The sequence below is a fragment of the Epinephelus fuscoguttatus genome, linkage group LG18 (genome assembly GCF_011397635.1).
Source record: "Epinephelus fuscoguttatus linkage group LG18, E.fuscoguttatus.final_Chr_v1".
In the NCBI taxonomy this organism is placed as follows: domain Eukaryota; kingdom Metazoa; phylum Chordata; class Actinopteri; order Perciformes; family Serranidae; genus Epinephelus; species Epinephelus fuscoguttatus.
In genome coordinates, this window is record NC_064769.1 from 29,247,756 (window position 1) to 29,269,259 (window position 21,504).

At 37.0% G+C, this 21,504-nt stretch overlaps 2 protein-coding genes across 5 annotated transcripts in view; one reads left to right on the forward strand and one right to left on the reverse strand.

Moving 5' to 3' along the window:
• akna (AT-hook transcription factor) overlaps positions 1–11,179 on the forward strand; it is a 38,831-nt gene extending 27,652 nt beyond the window's left edge. For 2 of the 3 annotated variants that reach the window (XM_049603818.1, XM_049603819.1), the window contains exon 23: positions 9,245–11,179. In XM_049603818.1, the coding sequence (XP_049459775.1) occupies positions 9,245–9,500 (256 nt within the window). In that variant the 3' untranslated portion in view covers positions 9,501–11,179. The remainder of the gene's footprint in view (positions 1–9,244) is intronic. The other variant, XM_049603820.1, reaches the window with a different exon arrangement.
• A 1,373-nt stretch (positions 11,180–12,552) lies between these two features.
• Positions 12,553–21,504, reverse strand: part of stxbp1a (syntaxin binding protein 1a) — a 40,462-nt gene continuing 31,510 nt past the window's right edge. Inside the window, exons 19-20 of one of the 2 annotated variants that reach the window (XM_049603821.1) lie at positions 20,244–20,401; positions 12,553–13,064 (exon numbers count right to left, since the gene is read on the reverse strand). In XM_049603821.1, the coding sequence (XP_049459778.1) occupies positions 20,292–20,401 (110 nt within the window). In that variant the 3' untranslated portion in view covers positions 12,553–13,064; positions 20,244–20,291. The remainder of the gene's footprint in view (positions 13,065–20,243; positions 20,402–21,504) is intronic. The other variant, XM_049603822.1, reaches the window with a different exon arrangement.

The following is a 21,504-nucleotide window of genomic DNA, read 5'->3' on the forward strand; positions in this document are numbered from 1 at the left end:
TATACTATGACTTTTTTTCATGATTTAGGACGACATACTATACTATGACTTTTTTTATGATTTGGAACGACATACTGTACTATGACTTTTTTTTCATGGTTTTGGACGACATACTATACTATGACTTTTTTTTTCATGATTTTGGACGACATACTATACTATGACTTTTTTTCATGATTTGGGACGACATACTAAATTATGACTTTTTTTCATGGTTTTGGAACGACATACTGTACTATGACTTTTTTTTCATGATTTGGGACGACATACTAAATTATGACTTTTTTTCATGGTTTTGGAACGACATACTGTACTATGACTTTTTTTTCATGGTTTTGGACGACATACTATACTATGACTTTTTTTCATGATTTGGGACGACATACTAAATTATGACTTTTTTTCATGATTTGGGACGACATACTATACTATGACTTTTTTTTCATGATTTGGGACGACATACTATACTATGACTTTTTTTTCATGATTTAGGACGACATACTATACTATGACTTTTTTTATGATTTGGAACGACATACTGTACTATGACTTTTTTTTCATGGTTTTGGACGACATACTATACTATGACTTTTTCATGATTTGGGACGACATACTAAATACTATGACTTTTTCATGGTTTTGGACGACATACTATACTATGTCTTTTTTCATGATTTTGGAGACATACTATACTATGACTTTTTTCATGATTTGGACGACATACTAAATTATGACTTTTTCATGGTTTTGGACATACTATACTATGACTTTTTTCATGATTTGGGACGACATACTAAATTATGACTTTTTCATGGTTTTGGGCGACATACTATACTATGACTTTTTCATGATTTGGACGACATACTAAATTATGACTTTTTCATGGTTTTGACGACATACTATACTATGACTTTTTTCATGATTTGGGACGACATACTAAATTATGACTTTTTCATGGTTTTGGGCGACATACTATACTATGACTTTTTCATGATTTGGGGCGACATACTAAATTATGACTTTTTCATGATTTAGACATGACATACTATACTATGACTTTTTCATGGTTTTGGGCGACATACTATACTATGACTTTTTTTCATGATTTAGGACGACATACTATACTATGACTTTTTTTTCATGGTTTTGGACGACATACTATACTATGACTTTTTTTCATGATTTAGGACGACATACTATACTATGACTTTTTTTCATGATTTGGGACGACATACTAAATTATGACTTTTTTTCATGGTTTTGGAACGACATACTGTACTATGACTTTTTTTTCATGATTTGGGACGACATACTAAATTATGACTTTTTTTCATGGTTTTGGAACGACATACTGTACTATGACTTTTTTTTCATGGTTTTGGACGACATACTATACTATGACTTTTTTTCATGATTTGGGACGACATACTAAATTATGACTTTTTTTCATGATTTAGGACGACATACTATACTATGACTTTTTTTATGATTTGGAACGACATACTGTACTATGACTTTTTTTTCATGGTTTTGGACGACATACTATACTATGACTTTTTTTCATGATTTGGGACTACATTCTATATTATGACTTTTTTTCATGGTTTTTGACGACATACTATATTTTGACTTTTTTTGATGTTTTTGTACGACATACTATACTATGACTTTTTTTCATGATTTGGAACGACATCCTGTAATATGACTTTTTTTTCATGGTTTTGGACGACATACTATACTATGACTTTTTTTCATGATTTGGGACGACATACTAAATTATGACTTTTTTTCATGGTTTTGGACGACATACTATACTATGACTTTTTTTCATGATTTAGGACGACATACTATACTATGACTTTTTTTCATGGTTTTGGACGACATACTATACTATGACTTTTTTTCATGATTTGGGACGACATACTATACTATGACTTTTTTTCATGGTTTTGGACGACATACTATACTATGACTTTTTTTCATGATTTGGGACGACATACTATACTATGACTTTTTTTCATGATTTGGGACGACATACTAAATTATGACTTTTTTTCATGGTTTTGGAACGACATACTGTACTATGACTTTTTTTTCATGATTTGGGACGACATACTAAATTATGACTTTTTTTCATGGTTTTGGAACGACATACTGTACTATGACTTTTTTTTCATGGTTTGGGACGACATACTATACTGTGACTTTTTTTTCATGGTTTGGGATGACAAACTATACTACGACCTTTTTTTTCATGATTTGGGATGACATACTATACTATGACTTTTTTTCATGATTTGGGACGACATACTATACTATGACTTTTTTTCATGGGTTGGGACGACATACTATACTATGACTTTTTTTCATGATTTGGGACGACATACTATACTATGACTTTTTTTCATGATTTGGAACGACATACTGTACGATGACTTTTTTTTCATGGTTTTGGACGACATACTATACTATGACTTTTTTTCATGATTTGGGACGACATACTATACTATGACTTTTTTTCATGATTTAGGACGACATACTATACTATGACTTTTTTTCATGATTTAGGACGACATACTATACTATGACTTTTTTTCATGATTTGGGACGACATACTATACTATGACTTTTTTTCATGATTTGGAACGACATACTGTACGATGACTTTTTTTTCATGGTTTTGGACGACATACTATACTATGACTTTTTTTTCATGATTTGGGACGACATACTAAATTATGACTTTTTTTCATGATTTGGGACGACATACTATACTATGACTTTTTTTAATGATTTGGGAACGACATACTATACTATGACTTTTTATGATTTGGCACACATACTATACTATGACTTTTTTTCATGATTTGGGACGACATACTATACTATGACTTTTTTTCATGATTTGGAACGACATACTGTACTATGACTTTTTTTTCATGGTTTTGGACGACATACTGTACTATGACTTTTTTTCATGATTTGGGACGACATACTATACTATGACTTTTTTTTTCATGATTTGGGACGACATACTATACTATGACTTTTTTTCATGGTTTTGGATGACATACTGTACTATGACTTTTTTTCATGATTTTGGACGACATACTAAATTCTGACTTTTTTTCATGGTTTTGGACGACATACTATACTATGACTTTTTTTTTCATGATTTGGGACGACATACTATACTATGACTTTTTTTCATGATTTAGGACGACATACTATACTATGACTTTTTTTTCATGGTTTTGGACGACATACTATACTATGACTTTTTTTCATGGTTTGGGACGACATACTAAATTATGACTTTTTTTCATGGTTTTGGACGACATACTATACTATGACTTTTTTTTTCATGATTTGGGACGACATACTAAATTATGACTTTTTTTCATGGTTTTGGAACGACATACTGTACTATGACTTTTTTTTCATGGTTTTGGACGACATACTATACTATGACTTTTTTTCATGGTTTGGGACGACATACTATACTATGACTTTTTTTCATGATTTGGGACGACATACTATACTATGACTTTTTTTCATGATTTGGGACGACATACTAAATTATGACTTTTTTTCATGGTTTTGGACGACATACTATACTATGACTTTTTTTTTCATGATTTTGGACGACATACTATACTATGACTTTTTTTCATGATTTAGGACGACATACTAAATTATGACTTTTTTTCATGGTTTTGGACGACATACTATACTATGACTTTTTTTCATGATTTGGGACGACATACTAAATTATGACTTTTTTTCATGGTTTTGGACGACATACTATACTATGACTTTTTTTCATGGTTTTGGACGACATACTATACTATGACTTTTTTTCATGATTTGGGACGACATACTAAATTATGACTTTTTTTCATGGTTTGGGACGACATACTATACTATGACTTTTTTTATGATTTGGAACGACATACTATGACTTTTTTTTCATGGTTTTGGACGACATACTATACTATGACTTTTTTTATGATTTGGAACGACATACTATGACTTTTTTTTCATGGTTTTGGACGACATACTATAGTATGACTTTTTTTCATGATTTGGGACGACATACTAAATTATGACTTTTTTTCATGGTTTTGGACGACATACTATACTATGACTTTTTTTCATGATTTAGGACGACATACTAAATTATGACTTTTTTTCATGGTTTTGGACGACATACTATACTATGACTTTTTTTCATGATTTGGGACGACATACTAAATTATGACTTTTTTTCATGGTTTTGGACGACATACTATACTATGACTTTTTTTCATGATTTGGGACGACATACTAAATTATGACTTTTTTTCATGGTTTTGGACGACATACTATACTATGACTTTTTTTCATGATTTGGGACGACATACTAAATTATGACGTTTTTCATGATTTGGGACGACACATACTATACTATGACTTTTTTCATGATTTGGGCGACATGCTATACTATGACTTTTTCATGATTTGGGACGACATACTATACTATGATTTTTTTTCATGATTTGGAACGACATATTATACTATGACTTTTTTTCATGTTTTAGGACGACATACTATACTATGACTTTTTTTCATGATTTGGGACGACATACAAAATTATGACTTTTTTTCATGGTTTTGGAACGACATACTGTACTATGACTTTTTTTTCATGATTTGGGACGACATACTAAATTATGACTTTTTTTAATGATTTGGACGACATACTGTACTATGACTTTTTTTCATGGTTTTGGACGACATACTATACTATGACTTTTTTTTTCATGATTTGGGACGACATACTAAATTATGACTTTTTTTCATGGTTTTGTAAAGACATAATATACTATGACTTTTTTCATGGTTTAGGACGACATACTATACTATGACTTTTTTCATGGTTTTGGACGACATACTATACTGTGACTTTTTTCATGGTTTTGGACGACATACTATGCTGTGACTTTTTGCATGATTTGGGACGACATACTATACTATGACTTTTTTCATGGTTTAGGACGACATACTATACTATGACTTTTTTCATGGTTTAGGACGACATACTATACTATGACTTTTTTCATGGTTTTGGACGACATACTATACTGTGACTTTTTTTTTCATGATTTGGGACGACATACTAAATTATGACTTTTTTTCATGGTTTTGGACGACATACTATACTATGACTTTTTTTCATGATTTGGGACGACATACTAAATTATGACTTTTTTTCATGATTTAGGACGACATACTATACTATGACTTTTTTTTCATGGTTTTGGACGACATACTATACTATGACTTTTTTTCATGATTTAGGACGACATACTATACTATGACTTTTTTTTCATGGTTTTGGACGACATACTATACTATGACTTTTTTTCATGATTTAGGACGACATACTATACTATGACTTTTTTTCATGATTTGGGACGACATACTAAATTATGACTTTTTTTCATGGTTTTGGACGACATACTATACTATGACTTTTTTTTTCATGATTTGGGACGACATACTATACTATGACTTTTTTTTCATGGTTTTGGACGACATACTATACTATGACTTTTTTTTCATGGTTTTGGACGACATACTATACTATGACTTTTTTTAATGATTTTGGACGACATAATATACTAGGACTTTTTTTCGTGATTTTGGACGACATACTATACTATGACTTTTTATGATTTGGACGACATACTGTACTATGACTTTTTCATGGTTTTGGGACGACATACTATACTATGACTTTTTCATGATTTGGGACGACATACTAAATTATGACTTTTTTCATGGTTTTGGGACGACATGCTATACTATGACTTTTTCATGATTTTGGACGACATGCTATACTATGACTTTTTCATGATTTTGGACGACATACTATACTATGAATTTTTCATGATTTTGGACGACATGCTATAATATGACTTTTTCATGATTTGGGGCGACATACTAAATTATGACTTTTTCATGGTTTTGGGCGACATACTATACTATGACTTTTTCATGATTTGGGACATACTATACTATGACTTTTTCATGATTTTGGACGACATACTATACTATGACTTTTTCATGATTTAGGGACGACATACTATACTATGACTTTTTCATGATTTTGGACGACATACTATACTATGACTTTTTCATGATTTAGGGACGACATACTATACTATGACTTTTTCATGATTTGGGACGACATACTAAATTATGACTTTTTCATGGTTTGGAGCGACATACTGTACTATGACTTTTTCATGATTTGGGACTGACATACTATACTATGACTTTTTCATGATTTTGGAGCGACATACTACTATGACTTTTTCATGGTTTTGGACGACATACTATACTATGACTTTTTTTTCATGGTTTTGGACGACATACTATACTATGACTTTTTTTCATGATTTGGGACGACATACTGTACTATGACTTTTTTTATGATTTGGAACAACATACTATGACTTTTTTTTCATGGTGTTGGACGACATACTATACTATGACTTTTTCACGTTTTGGGATGACATACTACGCTATGACTTTTTCACGGTTTGGGATGACATACTATACTATGACTTTTTTTCATGGTTTTGGACGACATACTATACTATGACTTTTTTTTCATGGTTTTGGACGACATACTATACTATGACTTTTTTTTCATGATTTGGGACGACATACTATACTATGACTTTTTTTCATGATTTAGGACGACATACTATACTATGACTTTTTTTCATGATTTAGGACGACATACTATACTATGACTTTTTTTATGATTTGGAACGACATACTGTACTATGACTTTTTTTTCATGGTTTTGGACGACATACTATACTATGACTTTTTTTCATGATTTGGGACGACATACTAAATTATGACTTTTTTTCATGATTTGGGACGACATACTATACTATGACTTTTTTTTCATGATTTGGGACGACATACTATACTATGACTTTTTTTATGATTTGGGACGACATACTATACTATGACTTTTTTTCATGATTTGGGACGACATACTATACTATGACTTTTTTTCATGATTTGGAACGACATACTGTACTATGACTTTTTTTTCATGGTTTTGGACGACATACTGTACTATGACTTTTTTTCATGATTTGGGACGACATACTGTACTATGACTTTTTTTTTCATGATTTGGGACGACATACTATACTATGACTTTTTTTCATGGTTTTGGATGACATACTGTACTATGACTTTTTTTCATGATTTTGGACGACATACTAAATTCTGACTTTTTTTCATGGTTTTGGACGACATACTATACTATGACTTTTTTTTTCATGATTTGGGACGACATACTATACTATGACATTTTTTCATGATTTAGGACGACATACTATACTATGACTTTTTTTTCATGGTTTTGGACGACATACTATACTATGACTTTTTTTCATGGTTTGGGACGACATACTAAATTATGACTTTTTTTCATGGTTTTGGACGACATACTATACTATGACTTTTTTTTTCATGATTTGGGACGACATACTAAATTATGACTTTTTTTCATGGTTTTGGAACGACATACTGTACTATGACTTTTTTTTCATGGTTTTGGACGACATACTATACTATGACTTTTTTTCATGATTTGGGACGACATACTATACTATGACTTTTTTTCATGATTTAGGACGACATACTATACTATGACTTTTTTTTCATGGTTTTGGACGACATACTATACTATGACTTTTTTATGATTTGGGACAACATACTATACTATGACTTTTTTATGATTTGGAACGACATACTATGACTTTTTTTTCATGGTTTTGGACGACATACTATACTATGACTTTTTCATGGTTTTGGACGACATACTATACTATGACTTTTTTTCATGATTTGGGACGACATACTAAATTATGACTTTTTTTCATGGTTTGGGACGACATACTATACTATGACTTTTTTATGATTTGGAACGACATACTATGACTTTTTTTTCATGGTTTTGGACGACATACTATACTATGACTTTTTTTCATGATTTGGGACGACATACTATACTATGACTTTTTTTATGATTTGGAACGACATACTATGACTTTTTTTTCATGGTTTTGGACGACATACTATACTATGACTTTTTTTCATGATTTGGGACGACATACTAAATTATGACTTTTTTTCATGGTTTTGGACGACATACTATACTATGACTTTTTTTCATGATTTGGGACGACATACTAAATTATGACTTTTTTTCATGGTTTTGGACGACATACTATACTATGACTTTTTTTCATGGTTTTGGACGACATACTATACTATGACTTTTTTTCATGATTTGGGACGACATACTAAATTATGACTTTTTTTCATGGTTTTGGACGACATACTATACTATGACTTTTTTTTCATGATTTGGGACGACATACTAAATTATGACTTTTTTTCATGGTTTTGGACGACACACTATACTATGACTTTTTTTCATGATTTGGGACGACATACTATACTATGACTTTTTTTATGATTTGGAACGACATACTAAATTATGACTTTTTTCATGATTTGGGACGACATACTATACTGTGACTTTTTTCATGATTTGGGACGGCATACTATACTATGACTTTTTTTATGATTTGGAACGACATACTAAATTATGACTTTTTTTCATGATTTGGGACGACATACTATACTGTGACTTTTTTCATGATTTGGGACGACATACTATACTGTGACTTTTTTTTTTTTTAAAACACATTTTTATGGCATACTTTACTATGAGTTTTGTATGATAATTCCTGGGCCATTTTTTATGGCATGCTGTCACTTTTTTTTAATTTTAATCAAAAAGATGTAAGTTTCTATACTAATGATTCTCATGACTGGCAATTCAGGCGCTCCTCACAGCTGCAAAACATGAAGCAAATCATGGTTATGTCCTCAGATAAATAAGTACAGTACCTCTGAAACATTGTGTACATTTCTTTCTCTTTGTCGCTGACAATCCAACTTTGCAGTTCGACATGCATCAGAGAACATATTCTGTCATTTCCTGTTGGTACAAAGAAAAAACTGAATTTATATGTTACACTTGTACACAAACTACAAAAGCTACTTTAAAAACTAAGTAAATTGTACTTACTTTTTGTCATGCTAAGTTTTATTTGACCTGTCAAACTTCCTTTATTTGTCACCAACCTTACCCTCTCTATAGGTTGTTCTCACCACCGCTCTACGTTTCTCCTGGCTACAGCACTGGCACATCCCCAGGGGTCAGAGGTCGCGGGGAGGTGAGGGGGAGGACAAGACACTCCCTGTCTGCCGACAAGCAGCGCTCAGCGGACAACTCCATGGACTCCTCTCTTAACAGAGCCATCAGAGCAGCTCGGCACATGAAACACACCTCCGGACATATGGCTCGCTCCCTGGCTGCTGGATTGCACTACCAGCAGCTCCTGACTCAGACCTGAATTCACCTCACAGGCAGCTGAGACTGAGCAGCATTAACCTGACACTGAGGCCGTAAACATCACCAGGAGCTGAAGGGAGCGAGAACACATTCAAGAATAAAAAATCTTAAAGCCTTTTCTTCGTAACTTTTGTTTGGATCCTGTGTTTGAAAAAGAAGCTGTTACTGAAGCTTTGTTTACACCATTGGTTTTAAAGGTACTTTAAAACATTTGTTCTGGACATTTGAGTCTCAGGTGGATGAACATGAATTTCTCTAACAGTCAAAATAATAATCTCAAACGATGTGCTGGCATACATTGAAATAATCTTTGTAAAATGATGTAGTACTGTAGATCAGTTTGATAAAAATGTTCTTGATCATGTTGATTTTTTTAGAACAAGTTCATCATCAGAAATGAGAAGTTACAACTGTCTTGAAACGGTAACAAGTTTATTTGAGCTATTTATTGAACATGTGACTTTGCTTATTGTTTGTTTTCAGATTTTTCCTTGTTTGACAACACAAAAATAAGTTTAGCATTTCAGTGTTATTTTAGTTGCCATATACTGGTAAGCATTTTGTTTTCTTGTGCGCTACAAATGAAATGCACTCGCTCATTGCACCTGTCGTGACGAAGTTAGTTTTGGATGATGAATCTATTTTGTAAATGGTCAGTGGCTCATCGTCGTGTGAACCTGAGATGCTGGATATCCTCAAAATTAGTCTGCTTCTGTTTTTTAACTTATTGCGTACGTTTGTATGTTTTTTAGAACTAAATTTTGTACAGTATTTTATCATAAACTTGCAAGCGTAGCAGTGTGAGCTTTATGTGCATCAAATATTCACACACCAGCAAAGCTGTTTGGATCTATATACAGGAGGGAATGCCAACACAAACAGAGGAATAACAATATTTTTACAGATTATTTTAAGAATCGTATTTGGTTGAAATATACCGTAGAACTGTGGATGCTCAAGTGAATTTTGCTTTTGTTTTTTTGGTCCATTTAATCTTTTTTGCACCATCTATTTTGTAAATTGTAGATCTTTTTTTACATTTTGCAGGGAGTCTTTTCATTGTCCCTAAGGAGCCAAATAAAAGGTGAAAATTAACATTTGGTGTCTGAATACTTTGCAATTTAAAATCTAAAGTTGTATTGAAACAGGAGTCTTTACTGTAATGGAAGCCAATTTATTAGACAGCCTTAGTACATATTAGGTACACATGGAAGTACTGTTTGTGCTTCAACACTCGCAAACATACAATCCCAATAAGTTAAACAGTTTTAGGACAGACTAATGCATCACTATTATTTTTTCTCTGATAAATAATTCTGATATAAATCAAGTCATCTGACAGAGTAAACCCTATACAACAGCAAATAATAATAGAAAAAAAATGGACACAAAGTCAAGCATTTGCATCACAGAAAATGCATTATAGTGCAATATACAACTTGTTTGGCCAGGAAAGAGGGCAGGGAGGGAGGAAATAAAAGTGAAAAGGGTGGATTTAAGTTGTTGTTTTTTTGTCTTTTGCAAAGCCATTCACCATTGGAGGGTTTTTACATTGCACCAGAGGAGGAAACAGACGCAAAAAATAGAGATATTAGTTCTTTTTCCGAGTTGACCACTAACAGCTACAGCTAAAACATCACAAACACGGCGGCTTCACATTGACGTTTTTTTTTTTTTTTTTTTAAAGGAAAAGTTTCACTACTTCACAGTCAGAAATATCACCAGTCAACAGTGAGACACTAAAACAGCAACATATGGCATACACAACACTACTCAGTGCATGGCCCAATTAAACATCGTTACTAACCAATGATAAGACTTAATCTGACAGGATACAATACTGAAATACAACTGGCCCTTTTTAAGATTATTCATTAAATATCAGCAAGCAACGGCCTTTGACATTAAAAGGTGAAGTTTCTCTGGAGAAAAGGAAAAAGGTTATGGCAAGTAAATACTTTACAGTCTCGGCAGCTGGAGGAGGGATGATTCTGGCTTTGTACAGAGTTACATCTCTTTCGACTGTCTACCTAACCAAGACTTTTTAAATGAATACTTTGACAAAAACTTTGGTTTTGAGTATCAGACACTGAGCGGACAAACTGGGCAACACTGCCTCGGCCATATCTTGCTATTCCTGTGGACGTGTCAGTGTCAGTAGTTTGCTCATGAGGAAAGGTGGCTGTCACTATCCAATCCATATCAGCAACCCGATTTGTTCAGGTCCTATCCACTGACCAACTGGCCATCCTAACCTTAACCATTCCAGGTCAAAGCCTAACCCCAACCATCTTCCCACGTGCGTAGAACAAATTTAGGTTTCCGGTACACATCAGACAGCGACGGCGCCAAGCAGCACTTGGATTTTGTTTCTCTCTGTAATCCCAGACACCAGGGAAGAAGACGAGAGAGATTCCAGAAAGTACAGCAATTGTAATGTCAAACAATTCCTTCATGTCTCACAGAAAATAAACGGGGGCAAACTTCATGTCGCTTCACAAGATGGAACGTCAGCAGTGGACGGCTGCTGAAGTTAGCTCGAATACACAACGGTCTCACCATGAAAAACTATAACTATACAGGCCACTTCTCCGTCCAATCATATTTCCATCAAAACATGGCTGAAAAGACGTTGATTGTAAAGTTAGCTGATGCATTCTAGCCACCGCATTTATATCATCATAGTAGACCAAATCTTAAAGACACAACTGAGTATAAGGAATTAGATTGACATGACCAAGGTTTTACCCAATAAACTGGTAGCTGAGTTTACAGATGGACCGTGGATAACGTTACAGGAGTGTCTGTTCAGTTTTCGATACTCAAAACAAAAGTTTTCTGCGCAGTATTCAATCTCAACATCTTAGGAAAAAGCTAAGTGCTAACTCTGCGGCTCCCAGAACATCCACAATGGATACAAACACATTAACAGTCCACACAAGTCCAAGCATGCTACTGAATACGAACATCTCAGATGGGCGGGGCGGGGTTGGGGGGTGGGGCTCCTCGCTGATGAATATATTTATATCTATATATTGCATGTTGACTGATATGAGATATTTTACAACATCAACCTCTCAAACCGCACATCCCTCCTCGACCCGCTTCCAATAAAACTCACACCAAGGAGGAAACCCAAAGGAACAAACGAGAGAAAGTGTCTACCTTTTGCACAGGTTTCATAGCATACAATATTACATTTTGGTACTTTCAGTTTTAAATGGCCTTCTGTTGTGATATTTAAACCTCTTTAAATAAGTTCATTTAGTTGCATCCATTGTAAAACATGAGAATACTTGCAACAGTTTTAATCTTTGATACAACATATATTTTTTATCTTCTAAGATGTCTTTTTCTTCTCAAGCAAGATGCATACACAGTTAATGCAGGGTGTTTGGGGGGTAAAGGATACAGAGGTGAGACGGGTAGGAGGGGGGTGGGCAGGGTTAGGGTAAAGAGGAGAGAGATGTGATTGGACGATTTTAGCTTGTGGCTTCCTCGTCTGGTTTGTTCATTGCCTTGAGCTGCTCCAGCAGGCTGGTGGGGGTGAAGATGTGGGTCGATCCTGGACACACGCACATGCATAAAACACACACAGAGACACACACACACACACACACACACACACACACACACACACAGAGTGTTAGATCTGCACGTGTGGAAGGAAACAGATGAAAAATGTGTTTTCAGCTCTTGCTATGATGCCTACTGTGCTGCAGATGAGGGCGGTCTCACATAATGTTTAACGTAAAGACAGAAGCGCTGAGCAACCCAAAGTTACAAAATCATAGTCAATGAGCCAGCAGGTTCAAACTGATCAAAGAAGTTAAAAACTATTTCTAAAGGTGGGAGTACTGTTAATGTACTTGAGCACAAACGGCATTATCTCAGGGATACCTAGAACTCTTTATTACACTACATCCATCTTACAGCTGCAACTTCTTGGTCCTACTTTAAAGGGTCAGTGTGCAACTCTGGAGAAAGAGTGAGAGTCACATTGGATGGCGGTTTTGTCCGATAACCAACCCAAAGCGTCGGTTCTTGAAAGCCTGGGAATGAGACTCAACAATCAACTATCTTTCTCCAGAACTGCATAATGTACCTTGAACAGAAGAGGTCATAAAAAAGCTTCTCACTACTTAAAGGTTCAGTGTGCAGGATTTAGGGGCATATAGTGGCAGAATGGGAATAAGAATCACTGTGTTTTCGTTACCTTAGAGTAAGCTGTTTGTATCTACATAGGGAGCGGGTCCTCGTCCATGGAGTCCGCCATGTCGCACCGCAATATTTCTACAGTAGCCCAGAATGGAAAAACCAAACACTGGCTCTAGATAGGGCCCATCATGCTTTCACATGGGGCACTTAAGTTAGCAGTCCCTCTATGACGAGCCTAACAGCATTAGAAAAACACTGATTTCTAACGTGAAACTGTTTAATCTAGGGTGCCCTGCCGTGTTTGGTTCGGTTCAATAGAACTGAAGTTCGTTTGCCCCTAAGTGCGGTTCATTTGGGCAGGTGTGAACACAGCAATCACACTCAGGTGCGCACCACAGCAACCAGACCGAGACCTTCTTGAAGAGGTGGTCTCAGTCCGGTTACAAACGAACTCTGGTGCAGTTCGTTTGTGGTGAGGCTCGTTTGTTCCGACCTGGATCTGAACCAACTGCAGTCACATGACACATTGTTTGGGTTAAACATGAGCATGTTACAGTCCTGGAGGATTATTAATGTGCACCTCCTCCTGTACTGCCTTAATATGCACATTCAGCACATCCAATGCATCAAAACATTGTTTTCTAGTTGGAGCCGCGCCTCGTTTTCAAACTGTATGGTTTGACTAAAATGAACAATGACAGCAATATAGTCCACGACTATACGACGTACACGACTACTACGTCTACTCTTCTTCAACGTTTGCTTTACTTCCTGGATTTTTCCCACATGGAAATTCTGACCAATCAAGAGCAGCTTTCTCACACAAGGCATTTGATCTGGTCCGCTTGTAAATGCTGCCGTGAGAACACGAACCAACTCTAGGCAATTATGCAATTTTGTAATAAAATTCGTCCCTGATTTGAACCAAGGCAAGCAAACTCCAGGTCTGAAAGCACCTTAAGGGTTATTTTGTGGCTTAAACCACCGGGTCCATTTGTTTTTGAGAAGAAGAGACCTCTGCGGATTATTCTGCTCCCATAACAAACCTCCTCAATGTCTAGATCTTAAGTTATCAGAGAGAAAAGGTGAGCACACATTAGCAGGTGCTATGTTAGCAGCCTGTCAGCAAATGGCAAAATAGTGTTTGAGAAGCACTGATTTGTAACATGAAACTACTTTATTCAGTGTGTTTGCTAGTTTTAATCACATGGTCAGTTAGTTTTAGAGAGGAAGAGGCCTCTGTGGATGATTCGGCTCTCGGTAAAAACCTCCTGAACAATGAACACTGAACGAATTCTAACCAGGAGAAATTTCAGCTGGTTGCAATCTGCAATCCTCACCACTAGATGCCACTAAATCCCACACACTGCTCCTTTGAGAGACGCCTGTCAGCCTGTAGAAGAACATGTACTCTTAACTAATCTGAAAGTGAGAAAAACCCAAATCTAGAGGTATGACTTAAACTAGATTTACTGGACAGACTGAAATACCTCAACTGTCCATATCTATTTATTTCTAATTGATATTCATTTCATTCCAATCATTTATCTACACATCTCTTGATTTGTCTGTGCAAAGTACCATGTAAACATCTTCCACCTCTGACAAGAACTCTCGAGTCCTTAAATCTACAAACATACAGCCAGATAAAAACTCATGACATGAATCCATGTTAAATCACATGCAGTTAAACAATATGGAAGCACACAGATCAGTGAAGGCGCCACACAACTGTCATGAATCTGAAAACTAAAAACAGCAGATGGGCTTCTAGAAAATCCTGCAACACCAAACCTGTCTAAACAGCACAGCCAATCAGGTGTTAGAAAATGTGCACATGACCGTGTGGGCCTTTAATTAAACAGCATGCAGACAGCTGAGAAATACTTTTAAGAAAAGCAAAAAAAAAGCACCAAAAAGACAAAAGCAGATCTTCTCTACATGTCATGAAATCCCAAACCAGAGAGTTAGGTCTACTGTCTCTTATAAATATGAGTGAAAATGTGAAACTCAGTAACCCTGGTAACACAGATGAACTGTTTTGACAGCTGAAGACACATTTCAGACAGAGTAAAACTTGAAAGGTGTTAGACTGGAGTAAAGCAAACTTCTCGCCAAATTTGCCAATTTGGGTAATTTCTGCCATCTTAATTTTTTCTCATACAAAAGGCACAAAACATTTGATTTACTCCTCACACCTGTCCAACATCATCAACAGTATTTGACCTTCATTGGTTTGTTTCTGTTGCAAAGCTGCGTGTTTCCTCCTGTTTGGTTTGATTAGCTGCTTTACCTCAAAGACATTCACCTGCAGTGAAACTAAACTGGACCCTGTGAGGGGTCACAACAGGAAGTGGAGGTAAAAACAGAAGAGAAAGAGGCAAGCCCATCTCGAGTTGGGTCGTTATGGTGATGCGGGGGTCGAGGGGTCGTGGGTGGGGGTTTAGTGTGGGCCACAGAGGTCAACGTCGGACTGGCCTCGCCTGCTTCTCTGCTGTTCCCTAAACACACAGCTTCGTGGGCCTTTATGCCACAGAAACACAACACTGTGACGTTGATCTCCAACGCCATTACATTGCTGTACATGGCTAGGTTTAGACCAAAATAGCATAACAAAAACAAAGACTTGTTTTAGTAAGTGATGGCCATTTTGATCAGAAGTGTTGAATGCAGCAGTATGAGGGGGAGCGGCCATACTGCTTATGGTGAGAGCTGCTTACTGAGAAAACCAGAAAACCAAAAGTTGGTTCGTAAACGATATCGCTTTAGCAGATTAGTTGGGAATGAGATGGATGCCCAGGTCTACAATATTCAGTCTTTAGTTGGTGTGTGTGTGTTGAAAAGTAGCCTTGCTAATAATTTACAGAAACAGGCGATTAGGTGGTCATGGACATTTATGCAATTATTTGTGGGTTATTTGTTACCTCCGCTAAGGAGGTTGTATTTTGAGAGTTTCCGTATAGTTATTAGTTAGCAGGATTCTCAAAAACTACGATAAAATTCAGTGACATTTGATTGAAGCTAAGCCGTGGTCCAAGAAAGAGCTGAACAGATTTTTGGTGTGTATGCTCAGCACTACCCCAACAGGCAGCCCTTTCTAATGGGTAACTGAACAAAGAGTTATACTCTCTTCAAAGCCAGACTCCAATGACCAAAACAGTCATTTTAAACTTGCTGAACACAGGAGCTGCTGCCTTAAATCAATACAACAACCTTGACCATTCTCTTAGTTTTTATTGTCTCTGTTAGATGACACACACTTTTAGTAATGTGTGGATCATCAAGCGTTTAAAAATCTATATTAGTTTTAACTGGATTATGTTAACTCCATATATTCTGATCCCTATTTGGAGAAAAAAAGTGTCACAAAGTGTTGTTCCTGTGGGCTACAGCAAATCTAAACCCCCGAGCTTGCCTGAGAAGGACAAAATGCACAAACCCGCTATTTTTAAATATCCCATGGAGAGAGACTCTCACTGCAGCCTGTTCTATTTTGATCTGAAAATGTTGACGTGCAGCCTTCCATCTGTGTCTCCGGTCATGAGGAAATACAGTGAGTGCTGGACGGAGCAGTGAGCGACAACAACCCTGCCCACATTTAAGAAAAGTGTTTATAGTGGAAATGCTAAATGAACCTAGGGTAGAGGTAGCATGTCTTAGGGGTTATTAGTGTTTCCAAAGGAACCATACAGAAAGTGTGAAGTGGAATCGAGGCTTAACAAATCAAGACAGCAGTAAGCCAGCGGTTGCCATGTTCAGCTAAATAAAATGAGTGTTTTGGTCAATGGAGTCTTGCTTTGAAGAGAACATAGATGAGATTCACTTTGAGTTCAGCTCATTATTGGAAAAACAGCTGTCTGTTTGGGAAGTACTAAGCATACGACTGTAAAAATGAGAATTGGATTATAATGCCTATTTGTGTGAGAGTTTGTAAACAGACATAGATTTGCTGTTTGATAAACGCAAACTCCTTTTATTTTTATTGATCGACAATTTTCTCTGTTTCTGGATTCTTCGTTCACCGTGGAGGCAAGAGAAAAAAAAAACAATGTTTTCATCATAAATTCAATTGAATACTAAGTTGAGTAATTGATATACAAATGGTCAATGTGTGTGTGTGTTTGTGTGTATATAGAATTGGACCCAGAAGCAGATTAAAACATTTTGTGTATTATCAAAACAGCTAATTTCAAGGAGTGTTCGGGCTTGGTGGAGGTGTGTGCTCTTTAAGTGCTTTCTAGTTGTACAGAGGTTCTACTGAATGTAGTATTTGTATCTGAGTTTCTGCAACAAGCTGAATACTGTCTGCTACTTGTGACTGGTGTAAAGGATGGGCTTTGGAAGACAGGAAGGGTCTCCTACATTTGGGGAGGGTTGGATTAGTGGCAGCTGTTTGACATGTGTGGCATCTTTACTTTTTATTTGGTTGCTAAAGCATATCAGGTGGAACAATGCTACATTCCCAGGCTGTGTCAGCAGAGAGGCATCAGAGGGGCACTGATACAAAGAGCAACTCTGTGGGCAACTGTACTTGAATTCTTCTACAATTATAATTGTTACCTTACCTGACAGATTTCCATCTACATTGCCCCCAAAATTGCCCTGTGTGTCAGCACCCGAAGAGTATTATTGTAATAAAGGTGATCTGTTGCTAATATTTTGGCCCCTCTGCGGACGAGCCATGAGCCATGTGAGCATGTGATGGTGGACTGAGAGAAAGTGACGTGGACGGAGTCAGAGGACTGGGAGTCAAAAGAAAAAAGAAACACAAGTAAAAAAAGGAGAAAAAAGGAGAGGATCCTTCTTTGAAATCCAACATCAACTCAAGGACCTGTCCGTATGTGGAAAAACCAGTAACAAATCAAGGTGATTGTCTTTGCGAAGGGTTAATTAGGAAAATAATCAGACAGTAAAAACTGATAAAGATGGATCTCCGGGGTAGATTAAATCTGGAGTCAGTGTTCAACAGGCTCAAAGGGCCTTTGGGTGGCTGTCGGGGGGCGATTTAATCCACCCAGCTGAGATGATGGGAGGAGGCAGCAGGGATGGGGTCACGACCCCCTCAGACATGGCCGCTCTTCAGCACAGACTTTAAGTGGGCTGAATCCAAATATCCACCCTGTGGACTCCAGGGCCCTCCAGACTGGGCCCACTGGACTTCGGCCATATGCACTGTGGCCACAAGATGGCAAAGCAACATACGCCCCTGATAAGAGGAGCCTGGCACACATTATTTTTTAAGTTTTTCTTCTACATATTTCTAAATACTGCATAGTTAAATATTGTTCCTACATGCAGCCCAGTACCCAGAGGAAAATGTTGGCATTGTACGTTTCTGGAATCAGGATTGGTTGAATGTGTATATTTCATTGGTATCATATAAACATTTCTACGAGTGACATAATTCAGATTACATGTATATGAGCTGACTTTGTCATCAGGAGGTGGAGCAACTAGGTAAAATGCCTGCCAAGCTGCAGACCACTGCTTGAGACCAACAAACAAGTAAGCCATTGCTGCCTTTTCCAGCAGCATATTAGCCACCAAAGGTGGGTGTTTTTAGGCAACCCACCGCTGCATTTCCCTCTGTGATAGTGCCACAAAAAGCGTCTGTTTTTTTTTTTTTTTTTTTTACAGAGACATTGCTGCATTTCCAGGTGGGATTGTGCCACCAAAACTGGGGATTTTAAGCCAGTGGTTCCCAACTGGAGCAACAACAAGGTCCATATTTCTCCCCACTCATTAGTGAAGGTCCCACAGTTTAATACATTCAGTGTCATACTTGTGTTTGGCCATGTTGTCAAGCTAGTTTGCTGTCTCTGTTAAGTAGATGTCCGTTAGTTAATCACTCTACAGCAGAAAACAGCACTTCAAAATGAAAGCTCTGTGCTGGAATGGGCCTGCAACCCTCTTTTGGACTGCAAACCACCAGTCTAGAACCATTGTTTTAAGCCAAAACATGATCTTTTCCTAACCATAACCAGGTGGTTTTTGTGCCTAAACCTGACCACACGTTAACCACAGCATTGTTAAATTCAAGGTATTTGTGGTTTGCAGAAACATACAATGCCAACATTTACTCTGGTGATTCAGTTGCTACATGATGCAAGATTACTTGCATCTCATCTTATTTGTATGTTTCATATATTTAGAGTTTTTTTTGTTCTTGTTGTGTCTTCCATGTTAAAAACATGATGTCACATTCTCATTGCAAATGAAGTCCGATGAGGTCTGCACCCAAAGCAGATGCTCTCCGCAGAAAGACCACATCTTGCTAACTTGGTGAGTTGTGGATTTGGACCGTGGACATTTGGATTCAGCCTTCTCGTAGGTACAACAGACATGTTAAATCTGATTGAATATCAGGCCTCCCACTCTGATTGGCTAACTCTCAGTATACAGGGACTAGAGCCTGAAGGAGCGATCCACGCACTGAGGAAAGGTCGGTGGGTGCCCATCCCTGAGGGACACAGTAGGGTGGAGTTACATAAAACAGTGCTGGGTGTTCAAAGAAGAAGAAGGAACAGGGAGGAAGCCCTTGTGCTGCGAAGGTTCAGAAAGGGCTTCTTTGTGCGGCTGCCTTTACTTTTTTCAGTGTGATTTCTCTCTCCCTCCCTCCCAATCTGTCTCTGCCTCACTCGGCTGTGGGTTCTGCGTCCTCAAAGGACACCCTAGTGGACTCTCGGAAGTCGGGGTGCTGCAGGTCCGATAAGAATTTGGTGGGGGTGAGCATGTGGGTGGAACCTGTGGAGGAACAGAGGCGGCTTCACCACTCGTCTCTCAGCACATGCCACGCCCCCTCCCCCACTCTCTCCAAAAAACAAAAGGGTTAAAAAAGACAAGCAACCTGTCGTACAGTACACATACACACACACACACACACACACACACACACACATGCAGAGACACACTCGTCCACCGCCAGTTCACACACTCGCCATGTTGCACAGACACAAAGAAACGCAGAGACACAGAAAAAGACATGGCGTGGCTGCAATTTAAAGACAACAGTTGTTTTTAAAGACAACAGCTGAAGCAGAGCACAACAAAAACTAACAGGACACTTTCCCATTTAGAACACAGACTGGCTGCTGAAGCTTTAAGACATCAAATAAACAGTACAGAGGAGCATAACATAAAGGGCTAATTTAACATAACACATTGCACACAGTAGGCAGGTTGTAACAGCTATCTGCAGCTGGACCCTCCACAGACTTTACACAAGGGTACATTGAACTGACTGTTGAAGGATTTGGGACTCATGATGTGGGTGCACGACAGTCCAAAAGGAGATAAGGCTGTCCTACATGAGCTGTGTTGTGGGTGGCTTCTGTTATGCAAAACATGATTTGTCATTCTGCATTTAAAAAGTTAAAGGTTTTATCTTCATAACTTAGTAAACCTGTAATATCAAACCATAATTAATTTTGTTTGAATTATTTTTATTAAGTCTAGCTTGTTGTTTGTCAGTGATTGTAAACTTTTTTTCTATCGTTTTGTTCTAAACTCTCATATAATCGTCTTAATGCTCGCTTCAACAAAGTGCAAATGAATTCCAGGACGGCATTGTTTAACAAAATGGCATTATGGTGACAAAAGTTAATTTATTTTGACCCATGTTTAAAGAACAAAAGCAGACTGATAATTGTGTTGTGAAGACTTGCAGTTCTACCTCTGGCTTCAACTGTCCATTCACTTCACTTCCTGTACTTCCCTCCCATGTTTCTCCTTCCCTTCCATCTTTAATTTTTTTGAGCTGTGTCCTGGTGCAGAAGCTTTGTCTTTCTGTGTCCCTCAGAAAACCTAACTTAGTCTGAACATGCTGGTCAAACCTCACACAGTCTCAG